General features: G+C 47.0%; 1 protein-coding gene across 1 annotated transcript in view; it reads right to left on the reverse strand.

Annotated features, from left to right (window-relative positions):
* Positions 1–26,119, reverse strand: part of Eftud1 (elongation factor Tu GTP binding domain containing 1) — a 43,839-nt gene that overhangs the window by 11,898 nt on the left and 5,822 nt on the right. The window contains exons 4-14 of the mRNA XM_013012157.1: positions 22,531–22,664; positions 21,635–21,772; positions 20,178–20,392; positions 16,595–16,718; positions 16,124–16,200; positions 15,406–15,542; positions 14,794–14,916; positions 12,819–12,918; positions 10,857–11,008; positions 10,485–10,651; positions 9,483–9,621 (exon numbers count right to left, since the gene is read on the reverse strand). Coding sequence (XP_012867611.1) covers positions 9,483–9,621; positions 10,485–10,651; positions 10,857–11,008; positions 12,819–12,918; positions 14,794–14,916; positions 15,406–15,542; positions 16,124–16,200; positions 16,595–16,718; positions 20,178–20,392; positions 21,635–21,772; positions 22,531–22,664 — 1,506 coding nt within the window. The remainder of the gene's footprint in view (positions 1–9,482; positions 9,622–10,484; positions 10,652–10,856; positions 11,009–12,818; positions 12,919–14,793; positions 14,917–15,405; positions 15,543–16,123; positions 16,201–16,594; positions 16,719–20,177; positions 20,393–21,634; positions 21,773–22,530; positions 22,665–26,119) is intronic.

The raw sequence follows: 26,119 nt of genomic DNA on the forward strand, positions 1-26,119 counted from the left end.
TGTGGCAAGTCCCACACACTCATTATAAAAGAGAAAGAAGAAAAAACCAGAAAGTTCTAAAATCTTCAGGGCTGCTAATTTCTAAGGTTATTTCAAGTAGTAAAGCTTTCTTTTAGGGAAAAGAAGGTTTGAAGTTTCTTCATTCAAAGGCAGCCTGCCTAAACACCTGGAAATAATTGCTGATTCTAATAGGTATTACTTCCAACCTAACTATTCCTGGTCTTTGAAATATAAAGCCAGAAACAGACTGGACAGATCAAAAAGTACAGATAAAAGTGCCTGAAAAGCATACAGTGCTGTAAACACACAAGATGGACTCATCTCCTGATTCCTGGACGCCTATGGGAGGGCAGAAAGCAGGGACCCGCCAGCACCTCTCAGGAGCCAGCTCCTCTCATCAAAGGAGGCTGGACAGTGGACGGGCCCCACGCCAGGACACCACAAGGTTTCCTAGCGGATATCCTGAAACCACGTGGTCAAATCTGAACACAAGATTTCAAGAATTGGGCAAAAAAGTTCCTTCTGAAAAAGAACTTTATATTCTAGCTGAGTTGCAACTAGTTAATTGGCAGTACAATGATCATCATAACAATGACATGTCTGGGAAACAAGGCAGGAGGAATCTTGAATTCTACAATACCAGTTAACTGAATGAAATGCAGAGTTTCATTTTCATTCATAGATACAGAAGAAAAAAAATGTAAGTAAAGAACTGTTGAAGATACATCTCATGAGAATTTTTGTGTGTGTGTCAGTCGTGGTGCTGGAACTCTGGGCCTGGGCGCTGTCCCTCAGCTCTTCAACTCAAGGTGAGGGCTCTACCACTTGAGCCATGGCACCACTTGCAGTTTTCTGGTGGTTAATTGGAGATAAGAACCACACAGACATTCTTGCCCAGGCTGGCTTTGAAGGGTGATCCTCAGATCTCAGCCTCGCGAGCAGCTAGGATGACAGGCGTGAGCCACCGGTGCCTGGCCTCATGAGAACTTTTTGAAAAGTTTGCCGAAGTAAACAAGGTTAGGAGGCCTTCTTTCTAAAGTAACAAATAGAGTCAGAATAATGATGTGTTCTAAAGCAGGTAACCTAAGAAAATAAGTACAAGCAGATGAACCTTCGCTCTAGCAACAACAAAAATCAGATTCATGCACAGATAATCAATTGTTAGTAATTACCATGATCATATCAAACTGTGTGCTTTAACCAGCATTACTTTATTTGGGTTTCACCACATGATAAGCTGCAAAGCCTTGCATATTACATATAGATAAAAGGATTAGCAAATCTGAAAATGTGTCTGAAGAGAATGTGATAAAGTAACCAAGCAGAGATTGCACACACCCGCAGTGCACTGAGCCTCCCCTGAGCTGTATGAGCACAGACATTGCACACACCCGCAGTGCACTGAGCCTCTCCTGAGCTGTCTGAGCACAGACATTGCACACACCCGCAGTGCACTGAGCCTCCCCTGAGCTGTCTGAGCACAGACATTGCACACACCCCCAGTGCACTGAGCCTCCCCTGAACCAACAGACTGATAATGCACTCAATGCCACTCTCACAGCACAATGGAGAAAGCGGGGTGTGCTGCTCTGTGAGAGAAGGAACAGCATGGAAGAATGGACAGCTGCCTGCTACCAGTGCAGCTGAGAACCAGCTCAGAGATGTTCCTTCATTTCTGTGAGTGTCTGGATTTTGCAAAAATCATATATTACTTTAGAAATTCATGAGAAATAATATAACAGATACACTTGTCAACAAAGAACTGGTATTACTTTTACAACAAAAATTCAAGCTATGTAACTGTTTAAAAAAGAAACAAGGCAGCCCAGCACTGTGCTAGGATGTGTCAGCACTGGACCTAAAACCGGAACGGCGGACCTCGAGATTAAGTATACCTGACAGAGGCCTTGCTGTACAAAAGAAACCTGACTGAACTCGTACTTCTGAGCAGCCTTGTTAGGATCCCAGGCCGAGAGTGCCCGGAGCCTCCTCAACATGTACCCCACTACAAACCGGCCAGCTTTGTTTACAAGTGAAAAATAACTATATTCTCTAGCTATCAAACATGTTTATCAAGGTGGTACTTTGTACGCATCTATAAAAACAGAATAACAAAATAGGCTAAAACAGCATACAATTCATTTTTGCTACTAAAAAGCAGGGGGAAAACATTTGTTCATAGGAAGCTGTAGCACTGTTACATTTCACAACAGTGAACTTGTCCTCATTTTGCCTAACCTGAAGACACTTGACTGGAGTCAAATTTGGCAGAGGAAAGAGACTCATCTTATCAAGCACAATGAATGGTCTATCAGAGGACGGACCATATTTTGTAACTTGAATTTTACAAAATGTCATTCTTCCCTCCTCTGGTCATAGCTGATTGTTACTGGATATGCCTAACTTCCACTTCAAAATTGACAGGGTAAATGCAACCCGAGAAGCACACAGCTCCTTGCACTGACTGTGCGCTCAACCCGACTTCCTTCAAGTTCTCGGCATTGCCCCCGTCACGCCTTGAGGGTGCCTTCCCTTTCTCCCACCCCAGGACAGTGCTAGTGCCACAGTCTGGCCGCTGGACCGGCGAGAGGCCTGCCTGCCTGCACACTGGGAGTCCCTCACCCCGCCGCCTCGGTGCGCCAGGAGCTGAGAGGTCTTAGAGGAAGAATCCCAGTTGAAAATGACTTCACTCAAAGCTCTTTGGCAGTGTGCAGAGCACAGAAGAGGGGCGCAACAGGCTGTCCCCTCAGCCACACTCAGCCCCAGTTCATCCTGAGGGAGGTCCCTTCCACAATGTTCAGAGACATCAAAGTGAAGCACGGTCATCCTCTAAGAATTTAGAGAGTCTAAGTCTTAAATTGGTGGAACACAAATGAGAACATCTTAGTGTCATGTTTAAAGAATGATCTGAAATATGAACAAGGCAGCAATTCACAGAAACAGAAATAGGAAATGCCTTCTCAAGCCAATGGAGAACTGGTATGGTCAAATACATACTTCAGCTGTTAACATAAAATCAGGACGAAATTGTATCAGTTACAACAGAGACCACAGAATTCATCATCCAAACCGGTGTTTGCAAGAGTGAAGGCACTATGAGAATCTTCTCCAAGACAGCAGGCACAGCACAGGAGGCCTCTAACCGTGAAGACTAGCCCCTAACGTTTCCAAAATGGAGGGATGGGGAAGGCAGGTGCAGCACACGGCTTCCTCTCCACATCCTCAAGCCCAGTGTTCAGGCATGGAGACAGAGAAAGCAAACTAGGGTACACAAGCGTGTCCCAGGATGTGCGCACAGAACAGAGCCTCAGATTTGTCCTCCTCCCCCTCCCACCTCCCCTGGGGACGGCGGGGGGGGGGGGGGCAGGAAGGGAGGCTGGAACTCAGGGACTCAAATCCTCAAATTCTCTCTTCGCTCTTTCAGCTTAAAGCCAATGGTCTACTAGTTGAGCCATTCCTCAGAATTTTGGTGGTTAATTGGGATAAGAGGCTCCCTGGGCTGATTTTGAACTGCAATCTCCATTTCCTGAGGAAACAGAATAGATGGGCTGACAGACAGGAGACACAGCGGTGCCTGGCAGATTGCTGGTCATGGTTCGGTGGCACTGTATCATGTAGAATTCAATATAACACATTAAATTACCTATAATTACAGCAGTGACTGTCACCTTCCATCTGCTGGCTCTTTAAAAAGATAATTTTGAATTTCATCGTAAGTTTAACCTGGTTTTAACTATAAACTTGTCTAACTGCATAACTGATTTTCAAATTTATTGTTTTTAAAAAGCTACAAATATGTCCAAATGTATACAAATCAGACTTCCATGGGCCAGACTCAAGTCTAATAACTACTGAAAGTTACTCCAAAGACAGAAGATATTCAGAAAGTCTGATGAAAGGCTGAGCAAGTTAAAATTCTCTCCATCTTAGTTTTTTCATCTGCAAGATGAAGATGATACATTTATCATTTTGTCATTTTCTTTCTTAAGAAAAGAGGGTAAAAGTAAAATGACTGGCTGAATTGCTGACATGTAGTGTTAAATAATTGCTGGTGAGATACACTTCAGAACGTATTTTAAGTACACTGGTAACTATCAATTAACAAAGAATATACAGCTATTATATAATACATCTATTAAGTATGGCTTTCCTTTGAGGCCTAAAATATTCAGTTTTTCACCCTTGTCTCCTCCCTCTAGCCCTAGAGGATTGGGAACTTATCTTTAGATTTCAAAAGACATGATTTCTTCCAGTCAATACAGAATCAAATAAGAACAAGAATTTAGATACAAGGGCAAAGGAAAGACAGTTTTTACTTCATTTCTGCACTTGATGCCATCGACCTAAGTGCTTTGAAATATGACCATCAATGCAATTATGTGCTGTAAACTAACAGACAGCCATTGGGGACAGAGAACAAAACTTGCGACAATGTGCTTCTCATTGCCTGAAGATTGTATTGGTGACATTTCATATTCGGCTTCATTACACACTGAGCGGCACGGATTTGCATAATAATGTGCTTTCCACCTAGAAGCAACCAAACTCATTTTCCAAGATGAAGAGGAAGCCAAACGGGGGAAACATACAGTCGGGACTCACCTTTAGTCCCTGGAAGAGAGGTGTGAAAGAGGAAAACGGGGGTCAAAATAACCAGATGACAGAACTCTGGCCTCACACAGCTGAGCAGACCAGCTTTCCAGTCACCTTTTGGCCTCCAATAGCAAACTGCCTGCTACCATGTACAGACTCTCCGGGCTGACAGATCCCAGACTGACCACAGAACTTCCACCCAGCCTCCACTCAGCACTCCAATGCCTTTCCCATGGCTTATCACATGTCTTAAATGTGGGTACTGGGGTACAGAGGAGCCACAGCCTTTGTTCCTTTGTGTGAGTCCATGAAAATCGGTGAGGAAGGCTGCCCCCTTGTGTTCAGCCGTGAAGCTGCAGCCCTTGTTAGAAAGGGCTCCAGCTACCTTTTGTCATCCAGGGACAGACTCCGGGAGCAGGCAGCTGGCTCCACCTCTGTGAGCCAAAGAACCAAGACAGTGTCAATGAGGACCTTCCCCTGGGCTTTCCAACCTGCCAGAGCGGGAGCGGGCGGCGCTCAACCTCCCGGAGGCACCACCACGCGGACCTTCGGCAGCCAACTGGAACTGTTGTAAAGCTGCCCACGGTGTGTGGAGCTCTCTGGAGAGAGGAGATTCCTACATGGCTGTCTGAATGTCACCTACAACAACCTACAGATAGATGTCAGGGCCGAGAGGGCACGGATACATCTAAGCCACTTAGAAAAGAGGGGCGGAGGGTGGGGAGAGGAAGAGATGAGCAGTAGAGAAAACAGGGCCAACCTCCAGGGAGGGGAGTCGAAGGACTCACTAGATCTTACTCCACACGATGCAGACCTGGTCAAAACATCTCAGGGAAGAGCTGTGCCCGTGCATTCCTGGGGCTCAAGTTCAGGGCCTGGGCGCTGTCCTTGAGCTTTTGTGCTCAAGGCTAGCACTCTACCACTTGAGCCACAGCCCCACGCCCAGTTTTTGGTGGTTAGTAGGAGATAAGAGACCCTTGGACTTCGCTACCTGGGCTGGCTTTGAATGGCAATCCTCAGGTGCCAGGATCATATGTGTGAGCCACCAATGCCCGGCTGGTTACTTAACTTAAAAATTATTATTTTCTCTTTTCTCTTGAACTATTAAAATTATGGGGCTGGGCAGGTGGCTCAGTGGTAGAGTGCTTGCCCTGCATGCATGAGGCCCTGGCTTCGATTCCTCAGCACCACATAAGCAGAAAAAGCTAAAAGTAGAGCTGTGGCTCAAACCTTGAGCTCAAGAGCTGAGGGACAGCGCCCAGGCCCAGAGTTCAGGCCCCATGACTGACAAATAAATAAATAAGTATATTGGGGGAGGGGGGGGAACTAGCAAAACTGTTAGCTTTTTGTGGATTTTGTGGATTAAAATACTGTCTCCAGGGGCTGGGCTGTAGCTCAATGGCAAAGGGCTTGCCTAGCAAGTTCAACATCCTGGGTTCGATCCCCAGTACCAAAAAAGAAAAAAAACAAAACAAAACAAAACAAAATACTGTCTGCAGGGGAAAATAACACACATTTAAAATAAATTCTCTAGTAAATAAACTAAACATTAGTAAAGCACCCATCTTAAGGGCCATGCACTGCTGAGATTTCACTCCAGAATAAATTATGTCAAATTTGCCAGTAAGACCCTTCGGAGTCTCTCCTCCTAGGTCATCCACATGCATAAGGGCTTCCCTGTTCCATGCTCACACCCACACTGATGACCAACACTGAATTATTATCAGCCCAACCACCTAGCCAGGCGAACTCAAATCCACTCACTAAAACACACATTAATATTTATCATTCCCCGCATGCTGTGAAAAGAGGAATGCATGTCCTCTCATGTCCGTGAAGGTTCAGCCATATGGAAGAGATCTAAACATAGGTATGAAAAGGCTAAAGATTTGGATCCTAATTGAATGTCCCCTCACATTTTCGCAGAAGCCAGTAGCAAACACATATTCTCAGATATTCCCAGTCAGAATTCAACAAAAGGCTATTGTGTGTGAAGCACAGAGAAGTCTCCAGTCACATCCAAACATCAGGTTGGCATTAGGTGATTTTAAACTTTAAATCAACTATTTCCAGACCACAAAGTCCATTCCATACTTATCACTACACAGGAGTTCTCCACATGAGTTACAGCTGTGTTCAGATGTGAAGCCTGCATTTCTCAGGACACCAGACTGTCCAAGAATGCCATGTAAAGTTCTCATTTCCTCTGCAACGATTCGTTTTCCATTTGCACTGGGTAAAGCTGTTTCTGATGAAAAGCATACGGGTATCAGCCCTGCTACTTTCTTCCGAGCTGGCCGCGCTGGCCGCGGTCCCTGTGCACACCTCTGCCTCACGCTGTGCTGCGTGTCCCGGACACAGGAAGTCCCGTGTGATGGGTGCGTGGCTGCTCCAAACCCCACCAAAAGGCCTGAGTCTGGGCCAGTCACAGGGACTCACTCCCGGGGGGCACCCCGGCCCCAGCGTGGGCGCCAACCTGCCAACCTGCCAACGCTGACACCAGGCTGGAAGGAAGGCCTCAGTTCCATTCCTAACCAGGGTCCCAAGAAGTAGCATCAACCTCCTGCCACTACAGTAAAGACCTTGGAAGATTCCAGACTCCAGCTCCCCTCATCAGACGCCACAGGAACAGAGACAGCTCTTCATCTTCAGTTTAGGCCCAGTGGTTTGCCCTGCAGAGGTCAGGTTCACCGGCCAGAACCCTGCGAATGGCAGGTGGGACCCCAGCACTCACCGTCCTTTCCGGGTGCTGGCCTGCCTCAGGGCTCCTTCTTGCCAGCTCTTAACACCAAACTCCCTGTCCCTTCTATCTGTCTTAAACCTATTGCTAGCTTTGACAAAAGCGTGGCTTAATAAGTATTTGCTGCTCATAACTTGCTGTTAGCATAGTGTCCACAATTTCAATCAATGAACAAGTGAAAGGTGCCAGGCAGCACTAGTCTACTGCTCAGAGCTGGCGGCTGGTTTGAGATCGTCTGACAACAACAGGGACGTGAGCTGTCAGTGCAGCCAAGCAATAATCTTGAGGCAGTTACTGGTCCCTGAGTGAACACTAGGGTACAAATCCTTCATTGCTGAGGCACACTTTCCATTAAGAAATAGAAGCCTGAAGAGTTAAAAGCTTAGATGGGAGTGGCCAGGGTGGCCTTACCTTCTTTAACGTTAAACTCACAGACCTCTGGGTTCTTGCCGTTAATGTGAACACAGGGCTGGATCGCCCCAAGGTGGGAGAGGGTCGTGGAGGGGATGGCAGGCAGAGTGGACTGGCTCTCTGCTAAGCACATCCACATCCCAATACACCTCATCTGAAGCAGTGCAGACAGCAAGGCCTGACATACCTGGCCAGAACTGCAAAACCACAAACACACACACAAGTCCTCAAGAGGGCACGTGCACGTGTGCAGGCCCCGTGTGCCCTCTTCCTGTGCACCATGCAGATGCAGTCCCTGGACACTCAAGCGTCCACTCTAGTCCCACGGGGACAACAGTGCCAGGCTGAGGGTTAAAGCCCTCTGGTGACGTGGGACAGCCATCAGTGAGACCCTGGGCTTCCTGCGGAGTGAAGCCCAGACCCCATAGTCCAGTGTTCATCTCCTTGCCGCCATAAGTTTTACAGGAGATACCTGGCCTTTGCTCCTCGGCCCCCTGTGTCTGTCCACCTCATTCTCACCTGGTGAATGTGTTTAGTTACTCTCACCCAGTGCCCACTACTTTCACTCGAGCTGACGGCGCAGCCAAGGCTACCTGGAGAGGCAGATGAGAAAGAAGTGATTGTTATCCTTACCTAACTCTAGAGACTGACGGGTCCTGCAACCTCGAGTACCAACATGAACAGGGGGCCCTGACTGGAGGACACACAATGAAAATCACCCTCTCATAACTCTCCATCCTGTCGGGGTCTTCCCTGCCGTCCTCCATCAAGCAACTAACCAGACCGAGCCTGCGTAGCGCAGTGTCCCAAGGAGGGCTGATGTGTGTTCCAATCTCCCAGTGGCCTTCCTGATAAAGCTACCGGCGGCACTCATAAAGGAAACCACTTGTTAAGGTTCAGGAGAGATTTCCAAAGGGGTGGAAAGAATAGATCACCCTGAAAAGAAGCTAGAAATTCTAGTGATCTCAAGCCGATTATTTTTTTCAATTTTATGAATTTAAAAATAAAGAATGTATCTCTGCAGGATGGTTATAAAATGCTTTGGCAAACTTCTGTAAGGGCTACAAATTCCAGACAAACCCCTAGATATTCTAGGCCAATAGCCTAGACCTCTTCTAAAAATCTGAAGAGAATTTCCAGCCCAAGCAATCACTAAACCATTTTCAAGGTGCAAGTTTTTCAAGGGGTTTAAAGGACAGGACACAGCAAGATAATGTATGCCCCAGAGCCTGACTCCAGAAAGGAACGTCTTAATCTGAATCTCTGGGGTAGCACTAAGCCCCTTCAAGAGAGGCAGAAATCAAGTAAGCAATAACTACTAAGGAGACAAGGAAAAATATTCATAGAAAAAAACGAATAGCTGATAAGAAACTGCTGATAGGAAGGCAATACTTAAAAGACTTAAAAGCATGGGGGGAAAGCAGTAAGCTAAACACATTTCTGCACTACAATAGTTTCTTAAAATTTGGGACCAAAAATGTCTTAGTCATCTGAGAGACTTTGTATGAGGAATTCCCCCTCTTTTTCCTAAACAAATGGAGCCTGTGAGGCCGGAGCATTAGCGAGTCACCACAGCAGTAGAGCGAGTACAGAATAGGAAGTAACAGATTCGCATGCTGATTACTCAAACACAAGAGATGAGAAAAAATGGCCAAGTTACCGCCTTCAACAATCCCCCAAATTTCTAGAGGCACACTGGGTAAGCTGGGCATACGCGGACGCGACCCGGATCACCTACCGAGCACGTTCCCGGGGGGCACCTCCTCCAGTTCCTCCAGCTCCCGACCCATGAGGAGATACAGGCTCTCCAGCACACAGCACTCCATGTGAGGGACTGGAGGGAGGTCATCCAGCGGCGCAGAGAAGCCAGACGGCACCTGGGCAAAGGAAGATGATGCAGGATAAGCAGGAGGTGCTCATTCATTAGTATGCACAGTTATTTTTATTTATCAGTAATGAGGCTCAGCCCCTTTGCATGTGAAACTGAAATGTGATTTGAAATGCCTCACTCTGTGAAGAAAATCTGCAATACTAAAACCTCTAATTTTTTTTAAAAAAGGACTCATGTACTGGCACTTTCCTAACGCTACCAAGGGAGCTATGTACACTATCCACAGCAACACCCCTGGAGTTCACAACCTGGAGAGTCACATCTGGAGGTCACGCCTAGAGATTTCACACCTGGCGACTCACACCTAGAGATTCACAACTCAGGTTTACACCTGTGATTCACATCTAGGGGTTCTCATACCTAGAGATTCACACCTCAGGGTTCATACCTAGAAGTTCACATCTGGAAGTTGACACCTAGAGAGTCACACCTCAGGATTCACACTGGGAGTTCATACCTCGGGGCTCACACATGGAGATTCATACTTGGGGATTCACACCAAAGGTTTCATACTGGAGATTAACATCTGTGGCTCCAAACCTGGGACTCATATCTGGGAGTTCACACCTAGAGATTCACACCACAGGTTCACACCTGTGACTCACATTGAGGGGTTCACACCTGGAGATTCATACTTGGGAGTTTACACCTGGAGCCCCAAACCCAAAAACTTATACCCGGGGATTCACACCTAAGGTTCCATACTGGAGATTCACATCTGAGGGTTCACACCTGGGGATTCACATCTGGGAGTTCACACCTGGGGGTTCACCAACCATCTACTTACTGCACAGCCGCTATGAAAAATCATCACAAACAGCACTCTAACATTTAACTTCTAATTCTTACCCGTTGCAAAAATTCAAGAGGACTGTACTTGGGCCCCAAAACAAAAATCTTCTTTCCCTTTCGAGCCACGCCACTGAACACTCGAGCAAATGCAATGAAAGACTCCTGGCTGGGTTCTTCCTGGGGCAGCGGGGTGGGAGCCACACTTTCCACTTCCTGCTCATCACCTGCCAGAAGCAGAGGGATAGTAAGTGCCCAGAACATCATCATCACGCAGGACTGCCGGGGACAGTGGGGACAATGAAGGTGTCTGCTTCAGTTACACGAACGCGAGCGGCACCAAGAATGAAAAGAAAAACTGACAAAAACCACGATGAAGCTCAAGGATGGAAAGTCAGGTTTCTGCCCGAGGCCTGTGCAGGAACGCTGTACCTTTTGGCTCCTGCTCCTGTGGGCTCGTCTGAAGGGTGCTCCCGTCGGGGCTGGCCTCTGCGGGTGCCAGGCCCTGTGCAGCTGTGAGTCGCTCTGCATGCCTTTTCCTTGCACGCTCCCGTCTCTGAGCAATCTCTTCTTGTGTGAGAGGCCTACAGGACATCAACAGGCAACTTCAGAAGAGAGGGGACAGCCAGGCCTGGTGTAGCTGGATGAGACGCAGATTAGCCCCAACTGCCTCCCAAGCAGAGGCTTCTCCAAGGCTCTCCCTGGGGGGAGCAGACAAGAGCCGGCCCATCAGGTTCTTTTTGACAATGGCTCTCCAAGTAGAGCCAAGTGCAAGAACAGGGCACCTTCTCAGATGCCCAAAGTTCTTCAGAGTTAAGAGACCAGGGGGAAGGAAGGGAATGTATAACCAATACCAAGGCTTGGAATACTACATAAAAGGCCTCAATAAGAAATTGGCATTTTTTTCTCCCTTAAGTTTGTGGAGAATGGCAGTTAGAAGAAAGGGTAGAAGGTGAGGCTGAGTCGGTGTTAGGTTCACAAGTGCTCAAGCCGACAAGGCTAGCTGCAGGTGGGCATGTGTGTCTGCGGGGTGGTCAGCTGCATCCATGTTTCCTCCACCTCCTCCCCCCCGGGCTTAACACTGCAGCTGTTCCTTCAAGTAATCCTGAGGCAGCTTTCCACATGTCTGGATTCTTGCTAAACACCCAAGAGAGGCTGGGTGCCAGTAGCTCACGCCTGTGATCCTAGCTACTCAGGAGGCTGAGATCTGAGGATCACAGTTCAAAGCCAGCCCGGGAAGGAAAGGCTGTGAGACTCTAATCTCCAATAAACCACTCAGAAAAACAGGAGTGGTGCTGTGGCTCAAGTGGTAGAGCACTTGCCTTGAGCTGAAGAGCTGAGGGACAGTGCCCGGGCCCAGAGTTCAAGCCCCACAACTGACTGAAAAAAAAAAAAAAACCCACAACAAAAAACAAAAAACAACCCAAGATAGTATCTGCAAGGGTGGGCTGTGTTGCTACCTTGTGCCTTCCAGCACATGATCACCATAGTGAAATGAGCTACACAAAGCCCTGTGTCACACACAGGAAGATGGAGACATGAAAATTTTTTTTTTGGGGGGGGGGGAGGGGAAGTCAGTCATGGGGCCTGAACTCTGGGCCTGGGCGCTGTCCCTCAGCTCTTCAGCTCAAGGCTAGCGCTCTACCACTTGAGCCACAGTGCCACTTTTGGCTCTTTCTGCTTATGTGGTGCTGAGGAATCGAACCCAGGGCCTCATGCATGCGAGGGAAGCGCTCTACCACTGAGCCACCTTCCCAGCCTGAGACATGGAAAATTTAAGTCATTTGACCCAAACTTACACAACACAGATATCAAATGGAGGAGCTAAACTCAACTCCATAGCATTCTAGCTCAGACTCTCTCTGTTCCTTATTACCAATTCCACAGGAGATTACTAAGACTTAAACTAGTCGAGGAGTCAGAAGAGATGAGAAGGAGGATTCATATAAAAGACAGGTGATTCAGGGTTCAGAAAGCTCTCAATCAAGACTTTGGACTGTGAGAAGTAATCCCTCTCCACACCTACCACATATGCCTTCACAATATACCCAGAAAGGCAGAGGTTACCAGACACTCCCAATCTCACTGGGGCAGAAGGAGAGGAGACAGGGGTCTGGCTGCCTCTTTCTGGGCCTGTTCTGTTACGGCCAGCTGTTGTTATACCACTACTGCCGTTCTTCAGGTTTACATCGGCTCAAGTGGGCAACCCAGGGGTGGTTTCAGCAGCTGTCTCCTATACACAGCGCAACTCCAAGGACCGGGACTATTTCCAGCTGCTGTTGCCCCGAGAAGGGGCTCCATCTCAAAGCTGGGAGTGGGGAGGCATGGTCTGTGCCCCCCTGCTCCTCCAACGCACCCAGTGCCCAGCCCAGCCCAGCACCCCCTCTGCCTTACCTGGGCTTATTCTGAGGCAAGGCCTTGGCATCCACGGCAAACATTTTGGAAACAAAGATAATGACGGGAGCCGTGTCCTCACTCCCACAGCTCATAAAAGCTAAACAAACAGCAGGGAAATACGTCATTATTGTTTCCCATTTTCAAAACCCCAGATTTTCTGGAAAGCAATTAAGATGTTTAGAATACAGCATCACCTGAATATGGGACTTTTTACAACTATGATAAACTTCCATCTGAAAATACTGCGAGGAAAGAACAGGAGAGAAAGAGCAAGAGAGTAGAAAGAAATGAAAGAGAACAAAGCTGATATGGCTGGGGCTCTGACATCAGAGCTATCGCTATGGAATGGGGTGAGCCCCAGTGAATGTTTCCCTATTTCTAGAAAGAACAGATACAATTATGGGATGTTATCAAAGGTCAAGAGTCAATGAAGTAGTTAAACAAAAATCAACAGTTTTTCCAATCGCTCAAAATAGCAAGTTAAAAAAGAAAAACAAAATTAATATGTCACAATAGTAACAAAATGTTTTAGGAATAAATTTAAAGATTCAGTACTATAAAGATGTCAACTCTCTCTAAATATATATTTTAATACATGTTTATAACAACACGGTGCCTTTTTTTTTTTAGGTATACTGAAAGCATAAAGCCACGGGCTAGTCACTTTTTTAAAAACTCCAGATCAAAACAATTTGTACACACACACACACACAAAACACAGCCAAAAAAAAAAAAAAAATTAAGAAATGCCCTACAGGAAATAAGCTTTGCCAGGAAACCTCTGGAAGGTTCCGAGGACTGGTGTGACATGCCCTATCTCATGTTAACAAGATCACTTTGCTGCAGTACAGACAAAACGCCAAGGAAAGCACGAGCAGAAGCTGGGGAGTCAGAACGTATTACGGCAGCCAGGTGACAGGGGACAGTTACTTGGCTCGGGGAGCAGAAGTGGGAATGCTGGAATATAACTGGATCTCGGATATTTTTCAAAGGAAGGACAGACAGGCTTTGCTGACAGACAGGCAGGAATGTGAGGTGTGCCGCAGCTGACACCAGTACTTCTGAGATGGAAGAGGAGGCTCTGTGCCAGGTCAGAAGGACAAGGTCACTTTGGAATACTTAAGTTTGAAGCATTTCTTAGATTGGGCTGAGGGGAGAGGGGGGAGGAAGCAAACTGGACACAGGGGCGGCATTCACAGAATGCCACTGTCTGCGCATTGCACGCAGAGATGTGGGAAATGATGAGCATATGAATATCCACTCAATTCTCGAGACTGGATGGACTCACAAAGGACTGACTGTAGAGAAAGCAAGTGAGGTCCAAAGACAGAGTGGCTCCTGCAGAAATCCCAAAGTTCAAAGGCAGGCAGAGAGAGGAGGTATAAAAGACTCACAACCAAAAGAGATAAAGGAGACGGAGAAAAGCATGCAGAGGTGACTGACTGGTGACAAGGAATGCTGAGATGATGGAGAACCTGCCGTTAGCATTAACAGTGACAGTCACTAGTGACCAAGAATGGCAGGGGAGTAGCTCGGGTGTGGAGGTTGCAAATTCAACAGAATGGGAAGAAAAGAACTGTGGAGTGACCATACACAGCACGCAGAGCCCGGGACGGGGCATCTGCTGCGCAGCGCCGCTCCTGGCCTGTCCTTCCTGCCCCTGAGGACACAGCCACAGTCGTGTCGCACACTTCAGGGAAGCCATTCCTAAGTACGAAACGAGATTAGCACAAAAATGGGTTGGTCACCCACCCAGTGGCTGAGTAACAGGCTGGGTGAACAAAACCTTTGGTGGTGGTGGTAGGGAGCTGGTGAAATGGCCGTCTGTGAAATTGTCTATTTGTGGATTTAGACACGTGGCAAAAGCCCTTTTGCAACTCGTGTGGCTTTGAGTCAGCGAGTTGGTGTGGAGCAGCCTGCGGTTGAGGACAGTCAAGACACGGGTCACTCTGCATGTTCATCGCCATCTCACCTGCTTTCAGGGCTTGGGTTTCAGGCGGAAGGGAGTCAAACGTCTGTGATCCCGCACACATCAGCCTCTCCACTCTCTCTGATGTAATCTCCAGAGGACTGGGCAGCTTCTGACACACCATAGCTGAAGCCTGTCGTTAAGGACAAACACAGAGCCGGTGCCTTCACCAGGACAGCAGACCCACCAAGTGCTCCACACTGAGGCAGCAGTGGACACTCACACGGGTAAAGCCTGGGCTGGAAGGCGGCCACCCACACTCTCAGGGAGCTTAGGAACCACAGCTCAGGACAGACAGCTTCACTAACAACCCATGGAAGAAATGAGGTCAACAGAGCTCAGCATGTGAACTGGTTTGAGACCTTGAAAGAAAGTTAATTACACTAGCGTGCACATTATGTACTTACATGTAAATCTTAGGGAAAATATTTTCATTTCAGGCTTATCAAACAGTAGCAAAAAAAAAATCATTATTAGCCTATTAGTCTTTCAAGTATTAAGCACAGTGTCCAGGTAGAACTCTGAATTCACAGAGAAAATTGACTCTGGGCTGGGGTGCGTCATTTCCCACTTGGGCTGGGACGTGGTGCTGAGAACCATTAAAGCAAAGGATACCAAGGACAGCGTGGGATATGGGAAGCCACTGGCTGCAGATGGCGTTGATCTGGACCCTGGGGTCTGAATGTCGTGCCTCCCGGGCTCCGAGTTTCAGTCCTAAAGAAGTCACTATTTTGTCGATTTTTTCCTTATCCCTGTAGTAAAAATGAGATGGGAAAAAGGAATACACAGGTATGAACAGGAAGTGGCACCAGAGCTCAATACTAATTTGACGTTATTTTTTCCCCTCATGTGTTGTCTGTCTGTCTGCCTACCTACCCAGCTAATGACAATCAAGAGTATCCTGCACAGCAGAGGCCTCCTATCCTCTGCCCTGACACTTCCAAATGAGCTCCTTTCAAAGCCCCCAGGACAGGGAAAGTAGCTTCATCAGTGAGTGCTAAGAAGTTATGATTCTACTTTGGGAATAACTGAGAAAGGAAATCATAGAAGCACAGCAAGTTTCTCCTTAGCGACTTGAGACGTCAAGCACCCTTTTCTACTACAATGACTACTTTAAAAACTGGGTTTCTAAAAGCAAAGGCCCTTTGTCTTCACCCTTTCACCGCTCCACTTGCACCGCAGAATACTGCAGCTCTGCCCGCCTCTGCCACCCTGTGCTGGAGCCACATGGACTCTGGGCCCTGTCCTCTGCTCGCTGTCTTGAGCTCTCTCAACTTCCTAACACTGCCTGGTCAACGAGGACGGTGCCCAGAGACCATCTTACAAGTCTTACTTTTTCAAGACAGCATCATACAAGCTCCATATATTTTCCAGGATCAACTGCACAAATAAAGGTTTCTTTCCTTTGGCCTGTACAAAAGAATACATGGGTTTAGGGTCCTGAACACTTATTAGGCATTTTCATATTTTACTATCCATATGGCTCATTTCTACTCAGAAATGTTTATTCGACAGTAAGATGAAGGTGGTTGTGAGAACGTTGTAAAGAGTCCATTATCCACATTCTTCAGCTGACCTCTCTTGCCTTCCGGAAAACAATGTGACTGTCTGGATCCTTTATAAGGACCCAGGACGCTATACAAATAATAACTTGTATATGCAACTCCTAAGTCTTTCTGAATTCAACAGGACTATAAATTCCCTTGTGAACTCCCCCATAAGAACTAAAGCTGAAATGATATCTACTAAAGATAATCACAGACAGTATAGGTTTCAGTGACCAAAGGGTCATATATCACATTACCTGATCGGCCTTCATAATCTTCTTAGCCTTCATATTTACGTAATAATCTCCCCACAAAGTTTTCAAAAGAACTTCCTTTTTGATGCCAATTTTTTGACTATAGATTTTGGCAAAGTGTTCGATTCTGGAAGAAAACCAAGAGCTGTTATTGGTAAAAACAATAAACCTGGGTAACCCTTGAGTATTTCTGTGCCATGGGTTGTCCATAATTCTTTCCGTGCATTACAGAAAGACCAGCAACACACCAAGATGTCACACAGGTAGTGCCATCAATTACAGCAAGATGGTTGCCTATGTGCTCAGGTCACTGTGATCAAACACACGCAAATAGGCATCAAACAGGCACATACATCCGTCCTTCCAAAAGCTTGTCTTTTCCCTTTTCATTCTTTTGTGTGTACGTATACTGGTCCTGGGGCGTGGACTCAGGCCCTGGGTGCTATCTCTGAGCTTTTTGCCCAAGGCTAGTACTTTACTATGTGAGCCACAGCTTTGTGGTGATTAATTGGAGGTATGAGTCTCATGGACTCTCCTGCCAGGGCTGGCTTCAAACTGCAATCCTCAGATCTCAGCCTCCTGAATAGCAAGGATTACAGGTGTGAGCACTGGTGCCTGGCTTTTTTTCCCCACAACGTATTTAGTTATTCACAGCAACCAATCCCACTATTATTTGGTACTTTTACTCATTTTACTGTCACTAGTTGCAATTTTTTGGCAGTTCTGGCATTTGAGCTCTGGTCCTCATGCTCGCTAGACAGCTGCAACACCCAAGCATGAATCCAGCCCTTTATACTTCCCTCACTTTTTGAACAGTCTTGTGTTGATGATGTAGTAGACCCGGACTGACAAGGCTGAGGTGACAGGTGGGAACACCACACCCAGCTAATTTTTAACTGGTAGACAGGGGTCCGCTAACCTTCACCCCAGCTGGCATGGAACTCCAATTCTCCCTGCCTCAGTCAGGGTTACAGCATCACAGCATCACTGCACCCAATTAGTCGCAATTTTGAAATAATGACAATCTATAGGACAACCTCTCCATTCTTTAATCTACTTTAAATCATTTCTCCTACAGAGAAATTGAATTTTCAGAAGAGATCTGAGCCACTTTATATTGCAAGACTTCACTAATGTAGTGGTTACCTGTCGGTCACATTCTCTAGCCCTCCAGCCCTCCCAGGGGGCTAGTGTGACTGAAGGATTAGGAAGCTGATACACAAAAACAAACAAACTCTTAGGAAGAGCTTTCTCTGTCCCTTCTTTACAGAATTGGAGCCTCAATCTATTACCCAAAATTTAAGATTATTCTTGCTTTTCTTCACCCTCATATTCTCCCTCTGAGTAGATACTCCTGGATTAAGATATATTAAAAGACATTTAGGTGTCAAACCTAGACTCAACCACTCATCATACTTCACTGGGTCCCAGTACACAAGAGTTCAGAGACCATCTTCTACTTTTCACCTTTTGTGACACCTGCAGCTATCAACTCTGCCTCACCGACAACGCAGAGGAAATGGGAGGCAAGGTCTTCCGTGCTTTCCTTTCCACCATCTTCTCACAGATTAACACACTGACTGCAGAGCGGTGTCCCTCGCCTGTCTCTGGTCTGACCTTTTCTAACATGCGGAGTACTGACTGGTAATAGCAAGGAATGTCAGGAGCTGGGAGGGGCACAGAAGTTACCTTACTCCATCTACTCAAGACTCACACCGTTGCTCCTTCCTGTTTGTTTTAGACTAAGATGAATACAAAACGTTAAAGAGAACTAAGAGATCACTGCAAGAGAGGGACAAGCCCTCCACCTTGTGGTTCAATGGCAGAATGCTCCAATTAGAAAAGCATTAAGTTGGAACTTGTAATAGGACTGAATGATGACTGCATGGGTCATATTTTCGGGGACAGGGTCTCGAATTTGCTATGTAGCCCAGGCTGGCCTGAACTCCCAGATCCTCCAATCCCAGCCTCCTGAGTCCTGGGAGTCTAACTACAGGCATGCCCCACCCTGAGTGACTACCATACTTTGTGAATGGAACAAATTTTTAGAAACCATCATAGCCTGACATTCCTACTTTTCAGATGGGGAAATTGAAGCCCAGAAAGCTGGTAATTCCCAGCTATTAACCATGCAAAGTGCAAATTCTCAGCAGATTCTTAATTTCTGCTTCAACGTATATCCATTGCTTAAATTAAGTTTGGTACAAGCATTCAAATTCCAAGTAGACTGTGGTTGTTCATCACTTATTACAAATAAGAAAACATCTGCTTTATAAACTATTACATATGCTGTCCAAAGCAATATATATAGTTAATTCAGAGGGAATTAGAGAAAAAGTTCCTGAAACAAGGACAAGGAAAGCCAGCAAGTGGGTAGGGCACTCCCAAGGTTTGCATTCTGGTCAGTTTCTGGGCCTTGCTCTTTCGTGCTGATGTGCATTTCCTGTTCTCTCCTGGTCAGTCGGCACTTCTGGTTCTATGTGCAAGACAAACCCCCAGGTACAGTGAATTTGTGACAGGCCCATAATCGCTGATATAAGCCAAATATAGTCATCACTTATACTTGAATAATCAAGGACTAAATATAGTCCTTAATTATACTTGAATAACTGTGGGCCTGCAATGATTTCCTAAGCCTGGGGAACTTGTGGGTGTGATTACACACTTCAGGTGAGGGAGGCTCTCTGGTAGAGAGCTGCGCTGGGTATAAAGGGCCAATCCGGAAAGCTAACAAACTGAGAGACTCCAAGATCATAAACAGGAAGGTTCAATATATTCAAGATGCCAGTTCTTCCCAACTTAATCTGTAGATCCACTGCAACCCCAAAATTTCAGCAAGACATGCTATGATTAAAGGTTTATATACAGGAAGCAAAAGACCCAGACGAGCCAACACAGTATTGAAGGAGAACAAAGCAGCAGTAGTTTGGTAGGACTAACAATAACCAACTTCAAGCTGACCACAGAGTTATAGTCATTAAGACAGTGTGCTTCTGGTAAAGAAAAAAACAGATAAACCAATGAAACAGAAAGAAAACAGACTCGCATCAGTAAGTCAAGTTGCCTTTGACAAAGAGGCAAAGACAGGTTGAAGAAAGACAATCTTCTTAACAGAGGGTGCTGGAGCAACTAAACAGACACACAGAAAGAAAATGAACCTAGACAAAGACCAAACACATCCCAAAATTAAGTCAAAGACTTAGACATAAAACGTGAAGGTGTGAACATGGCAGGTACAACTATCCTTGACTAGTAAGTCTGTAATTATCCTAAAATAAGAAGTTTTGCTGGGTGCAGGTGGCTCATGCCTATAATCCTAGCTACTCAGGAGGCTGAGATCTGAGGATCTCAGTTCAAAGCCAGCCTGAGCAGGAAAGTCCATGAGATTCTTATCTCCAATAAACCACTAGAAAAAGGGAAGTGGGCTGTGGCTCAAGTGGTAGAGCGCTAGCCTTGAACTGAAGAGCTGAGGGACAGCGCCCAGGCCCAGAGTTCAAGCCCCACAACTGACAAAAAAAAAGAAGTTTTAGAGAATCAGATGTATATAAATCCCACAAGAGATTCAATGTGGTTGCTAAAGGATTACCCAAAGCCCCAGCCATCAATTGCGCTGGTAAAGACCACGTTGCCCTGCTCTGGAGAGAAGTACAGGTGGGAATCGTCTGTGTCTTCCAGGCCAGCGCTCCAGTCGTACACCTGTTCCCCGGGCTCAGAGCTTGCATTCACGTGGGATTCTGCCTCCCTCTCTGCTCTTTCTTCTAGGACTTTAGATGTAAAAAGAGTTCCCGTCAGTGCGTTAATCTAGGAGAGATGGCGAAACGTCAGTGTCATTCAGAAGTGCGTGACAGGCTCGGGGAGAAGACACACTGTCTAACCTGAGAGGTTCCAATCATCCTCCCCAACAGGGCTGGGCAAGGTGACATTTACCACCAGTGAATAGCTTACATACGGCAACTCTAACAAAACTTTTTGCAATATTCATCATTTCAACATAAATACGAACATGTGCCAACTTTTTCAGAGCTAGGGAACGGCATCCCTGGATCCTGGTTTTAACATTACTCACTCCTTACATCAGCCGTCTGAAACTCCCACTACTCCATTCAGGCTGCCTTCCCACCTGCAACCCCCAAGCGTTTTCATGTCCACGGAAGTCATCTTACGTTCCACCTCACAGGGACCCTGGAGCTCACTCACAATTCCTGCCTGCAGACCAGTTCTACAGACGGCAGCTGCCCGGCTGGGCTTTCCTGTGCCTCTGCCTATAGGCCTGGGTCCACCTCTGCTATTCCCTCCTTGAACAAATGAACATACTCAAGCTGACTGGCTGCACCACAGCTTCTCACTGTCTTGAAGAACTGCAAAATCCTATGCATGGCATACCAGGCATACTGAAATCTAGGCTTGAAGATTTCTTTCTCCATCTCCTGTCACCACTTATCATGATCCAATCCTTCCTTTAGGGAAGCGCTGTCCGGGCCCCCCTTACCCCTTCTCTTGGGAGTGCCCATCCTCAGGTTCTCTACCTGGCAAGCAGTCACCTTTCTTCCACCTCAAGGTCTGCACTGCAGGATGTTTTCTGACTCATACCGCTACATGGCTCTCCATTATGCCCCCCAGTCACACCCAGGGCGCAGCTCATTGCCCCAAACTATCTCCCCAGCTGTCTCTCTCCTTCACATTCTGTGAGCTCCTGGAACAGAACTGTCCAGTAAATACTTACAATTGCCTGCATTCATTCCTTTGTCATGTATCTAGACAAATACATTCTGAATGAATTCCTGTGTAAGATTCCTTCTGAAGGTAGGTAATAAAACACCACAGAGCCTCCTAGTATTGCTTTACTTATGAACTGAACGACGAACTTTTAACCAAGGGTGCCTACCGTCCACCCTTCGTGGTGACGGGCTGAGGGCCCCAGCATACCAGCGCTGCTGCCTCGGCCACAGGGAGAACCCCAACATGAGGGAAGCGGGAACAACTGCATGGACTTCCGCAAGCCCCTCCCTGACCCCGTTTTTAACAATACTGAAGAGCACTTACCTGTTCTAAAATATTCTTAAGATGAGAATAGGCCTCCTGTGGGGTGAATTTTAGCTCTACTATCAAGCGGTCCAGCTTATTGATCACCAATACTGGACGAATGTTTTCCAGCCAAGCTTGTCGCAGAACAGCCTGGGTCTGATAATAGAAAGAAAAAGGTAAAACTCAGGTGGTGCAATAGTTCTTGAGTGTCAATCAGCACATTCCCACCACCCCACAGGCTATAGCAGGACCAGGAGGCTTCACTGTTTGCACCAAGTATACTTAAGGAACAGTACCAAGGAACTGCAGATGAGAATCACCCTGGCTTATGGGATGGACAGTTTAAGAATGGGTACAGTATGTAAAGAAGGCAAAGACACAGTGGAAATGTGTATCTACAGATGTGCCCTCAGGAGTTAAATGAACGATTTCACAAGGGCCTCCGAGGGGACTAGCACCCTTCCCTGCTCTTGTTTCTCTCTCAGCTTACAGCTACCAGCTTGCCGTTCTGTGGTCAGATGATTTATCCTGTCACCACACAGACCAAGGCTGCCCTTCTCACACTGGGAGTGCAGGAGAGGATGGAAAAGGGTACGTGTGTGTGTGTGCATGTGCACGTGTGTGTGAGCGTGTGTGTGCACGCGTGTGTGCAGAACTGCAGACTTAGAAGACAATTTCTCCTACCCATGACATTCTATCCAAAGTATCACCATCATCATTATCACCATCTCTATCTTAGAAACCCCTTCCGATCTCTAGAGACTTAACTCCATTTCAAACTGGAATATTACCAAATGTGAACTCTAAAGCCAATTTTGTAAATGTCAGGACAGTCTACAACAGCGCCCAGTAGTACAGTCTCCTCTTTTCCCCACCTTCTCCAGCCAGGCAACTCTCTCACCGCACGCCGTTACCTGTGGGCAGACCCCTTCCACAGCGTCCACCACGATGATGCAGCCATCACAAATCCGGACAGCGGTTGACACTTCAGAAGAGAAATCCACATGCCCGGGGGAGTCTATCAGATTAATCAGGTACTCCTCGCCACCTGGAGTAACATTGCAAAGCATGCCTTTTCAGCTGCATGTACTTACAACGTGTTTTCCCTAGTGTTCTAGAACAAAGGAGCTTCTAAGACAAGTCTGAATACACTCTTAGTGAGGGCACCCTTCTAATTCCTCCCACTGACAGCAGCTGTGTCAAAGGTTTGAGGATAGCACCACTCTAATGCTTAGCACTTCCTAGGAGGTGTGTGAGCCAAGAACTAGGATCTAATCACACAGCATTTAATCCTTATAACCCTATGTGATAATACTATTCATTCTCATGCTATTAACTACAAAATTGAGACTCAAAGAAACCAATGCTTGTGGGGCTTAGGAGTTCAAGTGTGAAGCTGCTCAAATGGTCACCAAGCTGGGTGCCCGTGGCTCACACCTGTAAGCCTACCTATTTAGAAAGCTGAGACCAGAGGATAGTAGTTCAAAGCCAACCCAAGCAGGGAAGTCCACGAGAGACTCTTATCTCCAAAAAGCCAGCTTTGGCTCGTGTGGTAGAACACTAGCCTTGAGCACAAAACCCATGCCAAGTTCCAGCCATAGTACTGGCACATACACAAGAAATTTAATAATAATTAAAAAAAAAACCCAAATGCCCATTTAAGAAGACAAGAGAGAGCAGCTGGCCAAGTTCCTCTTCTAAGTTCTGAGGCTGTGAACCTGCTGAATCAGATTCAGACCCCCATCACTGAAGGAGCAGTCACCACGTGCTAGCCATGTGCTGTGTGTACTCATGTTTATGCTCCCCTTCGACAGTCCTGACAAGGGGACGGCCCTCAGACAAGGACCAGGCCCCACCTCACTGTCTGGGTTAGCACTGAAGTCCACACATCCCATCAAAGCAGAACAACTGGCTAGCACAGGTTAGAGATTTCATACCACGATACCCCAGTAGTAACAATGTTACCCCCATGATTGCTAACTTCACAGGGCTTTGATCTTAGGGCCTCACTTCACTGTCCCCCTTGGATGTGGGTTATTTTCCAGATAGGGTATGCTTTATGCCCAGGCTGCCCTGCAATTCCAACCTCCTATTTAGCCTTTATCACCACAATAACAGATATATGCCACGCCCAGCTGCTGGCTGAGCTAGACCTCGAGGTGCTGGCTTCAAACTGTGAGCCACAGATGTCTGCCTCCATGTAGCTAGCTGTAACAGGACTGAACCACCACCACGTGCAGACCATTGCTGTTAACTCTGACTTTATTATGTTTAAAGGTAAACTACTGGAATATCCACATACAGTTATTTTATTTTGTTCCTCCCTTCACTGCTTACTGATGTTAGCTTACTTAAGAGTTACTATGGTGCTGAATGGACCATTTAAAAGAGTCTCCTGACTTGCTCATGACCTCGGTGACATGACCATGACAGTGTGGAGACTGCCATGGACGGCAAAGCAGCTGCTACCATTAGTGCCATGTTACAAAGCAAGTGACACTAGGGATCTTTCTCAAGGACATTCTGCTAGAACTGAACTCAGAGCTTAACTGTCTTAAGACAAAATTCAAATTGGCAGAAGTTCAAGCTCTCTAACTGCAAAGACCATGCCTTTAAGCACTCCCCACAGCCTGGCAGTAAATGCTATCCCATCTGCCACCATCTCACAGGTAGTGAACTCCTGAAGGAGCAGGGGAAGGGTTCCGAAGTGCGCCGGTGGGAAAGATCACCATCTGTTAGGACTAGGCTGCCTGGCTCAGTGCCACTGCCCCTGGCCTCAAGGCCTTTCCAGGAAAACTTTATAAGGAATGAGGCTTGAGGGCACCGAGCACAGAAGGCCCAGCCAAAGGTAACCACGGACATCCCCAAAGAACACCATGTCAAATAACCAGGGCCTCGAAGCAATGGCCCGCTTGGGTGGAGCCTCCCACAGATCCCAAAACAGCAGCTTCACTGAAAGGTAGCAGGACACAGTCTCCAAAACAAAGGGCCTTGACGTATGCTCAAGTGGTAGCATTCTTGCCATGGGTAAAGGTCCAGGATCAGAAAAAGAAAGAAAGGAAGGAAGGAAGGAAGGAAGGAAGGAAGGAAGGAAGGAAGGAAGGAAGGAAGGAAGGAAGAGGGAAGGAGCACAGGAAAGCAGTATCTTCAGAAGACAGCAGGCCAGAGGAGTGAACATCAATGTAAAGATCCTGTGGATGTGGGGATATTTACCTAGGAAGATCTTTAGCCTCAAGTTTGGTACGAACAAGAAACATAATGTATTACACCTTAACAATTCCAGATTGTGTGGTTTATGTCTTGGGCCGAAACTATAGCCAACAGGTGTGGGAAATACTGGCCCCAGGACCACAAGGCACCCCCCACCTTGGTGGGTTAGAGCTGCTACACGAAGAAATTAGTTGAGGGAGACCTGGATCGACCGACTTCATACAGACGGACTTCAGCAAATGGACTGGAAATGCCAATGACTTGGTTCCAAGAACCTGCTCTCACAGAGGGAAAATAAGGACAAGCCCATCTCACAGGGGTATGCAGACCAAGCGCCATACATGAGACACCCAGCTTGGAATTAAACCCTCAGGGCCCCAGTACTTGGTCCTGGCACCAACTGAAAGCCTCACAAAGTAAAGCCTTTACTGTCCTGAGAGGACAAAACCTGACCTTCCAGTCAAACGAGGGATTCTGTCCCAAGGAGTAGCCGGGAGCACAGGTCACGTCCACACAGTCGGAAGCAAAGGGTGGCTACGGCCCAGGGGAGGAGGACCGTGCTGGTCCACACTGGCCTGTGTGCCGGGCGACAGGGTGTCCTCTGAGAGTGGGCCAGAGAGCCCAGCGCCGAAACCAGCTCTCCACCTGCCCACCACCAGGCTTCAATTTGGTATCGGTGCAGAAAACTGCTCCATCATTCCTCCCTGGGCTTGGAGTAAAACGATTGCAGGTGGTGGCACCGGGTGAGTCCAGAGCGCCACTGAAGTGGGTTATTTGAGAGTCAATACTCCTGAGGTTTCTAGGTGACACTAAAGCTCACTACATTTCATTGTGTCTGGCAGCATTTCACAATTTTCAAAAAGTTGCCAACATTGGGCTGGGAAGGTGGCTCAGTGGTAGAGCGCTTGCCTTGCATGCCTGAGGCCCTGGGTTCGATTCCTCAGCACCACATAAGCAAAAAGGAAAAAAGCTGGAAGTGGCGCTGTGGCTCAATGGTAGAGTGGTAGCCTTGAGCTGAAGAGCTGAGGGACAGCGCCCAGGCCCAGAGTTCAGGCCCCACAACCGGACCCAAAAAAAAAAAAAAAAAGTTGCCAACATTTGAGAAATCACACCAAATCCTAAAGATGTAAACTCCCACAGGGCATCAATAGCTGCACCGGGACTGAGCTGGAGTGAGGGTCCCGCCCTCACCCTGGCTGGTGGTAAACCCTACGTCTCACCAGGACTACCTCAGGTATCAGCATCATTGAGAACATCTTACTTGTTAATCATATTGGACAAGTGTTAGAGTAA

Source organism: Dipodomys ordii, unplaced genomic scaffold (assembly GCF_000151885.1).
Source record: "Dipodomys ordii isolate 6190 unplaced genomic scaffold, Dord_2.0 Scaffold15, whole genome shotgun sequence".
NCBI lineage: Eukaryota > Metazoa > Chordata > Mammalia > Rodentia > Heteromyidae > Dipodomys > Dipodomys ordii.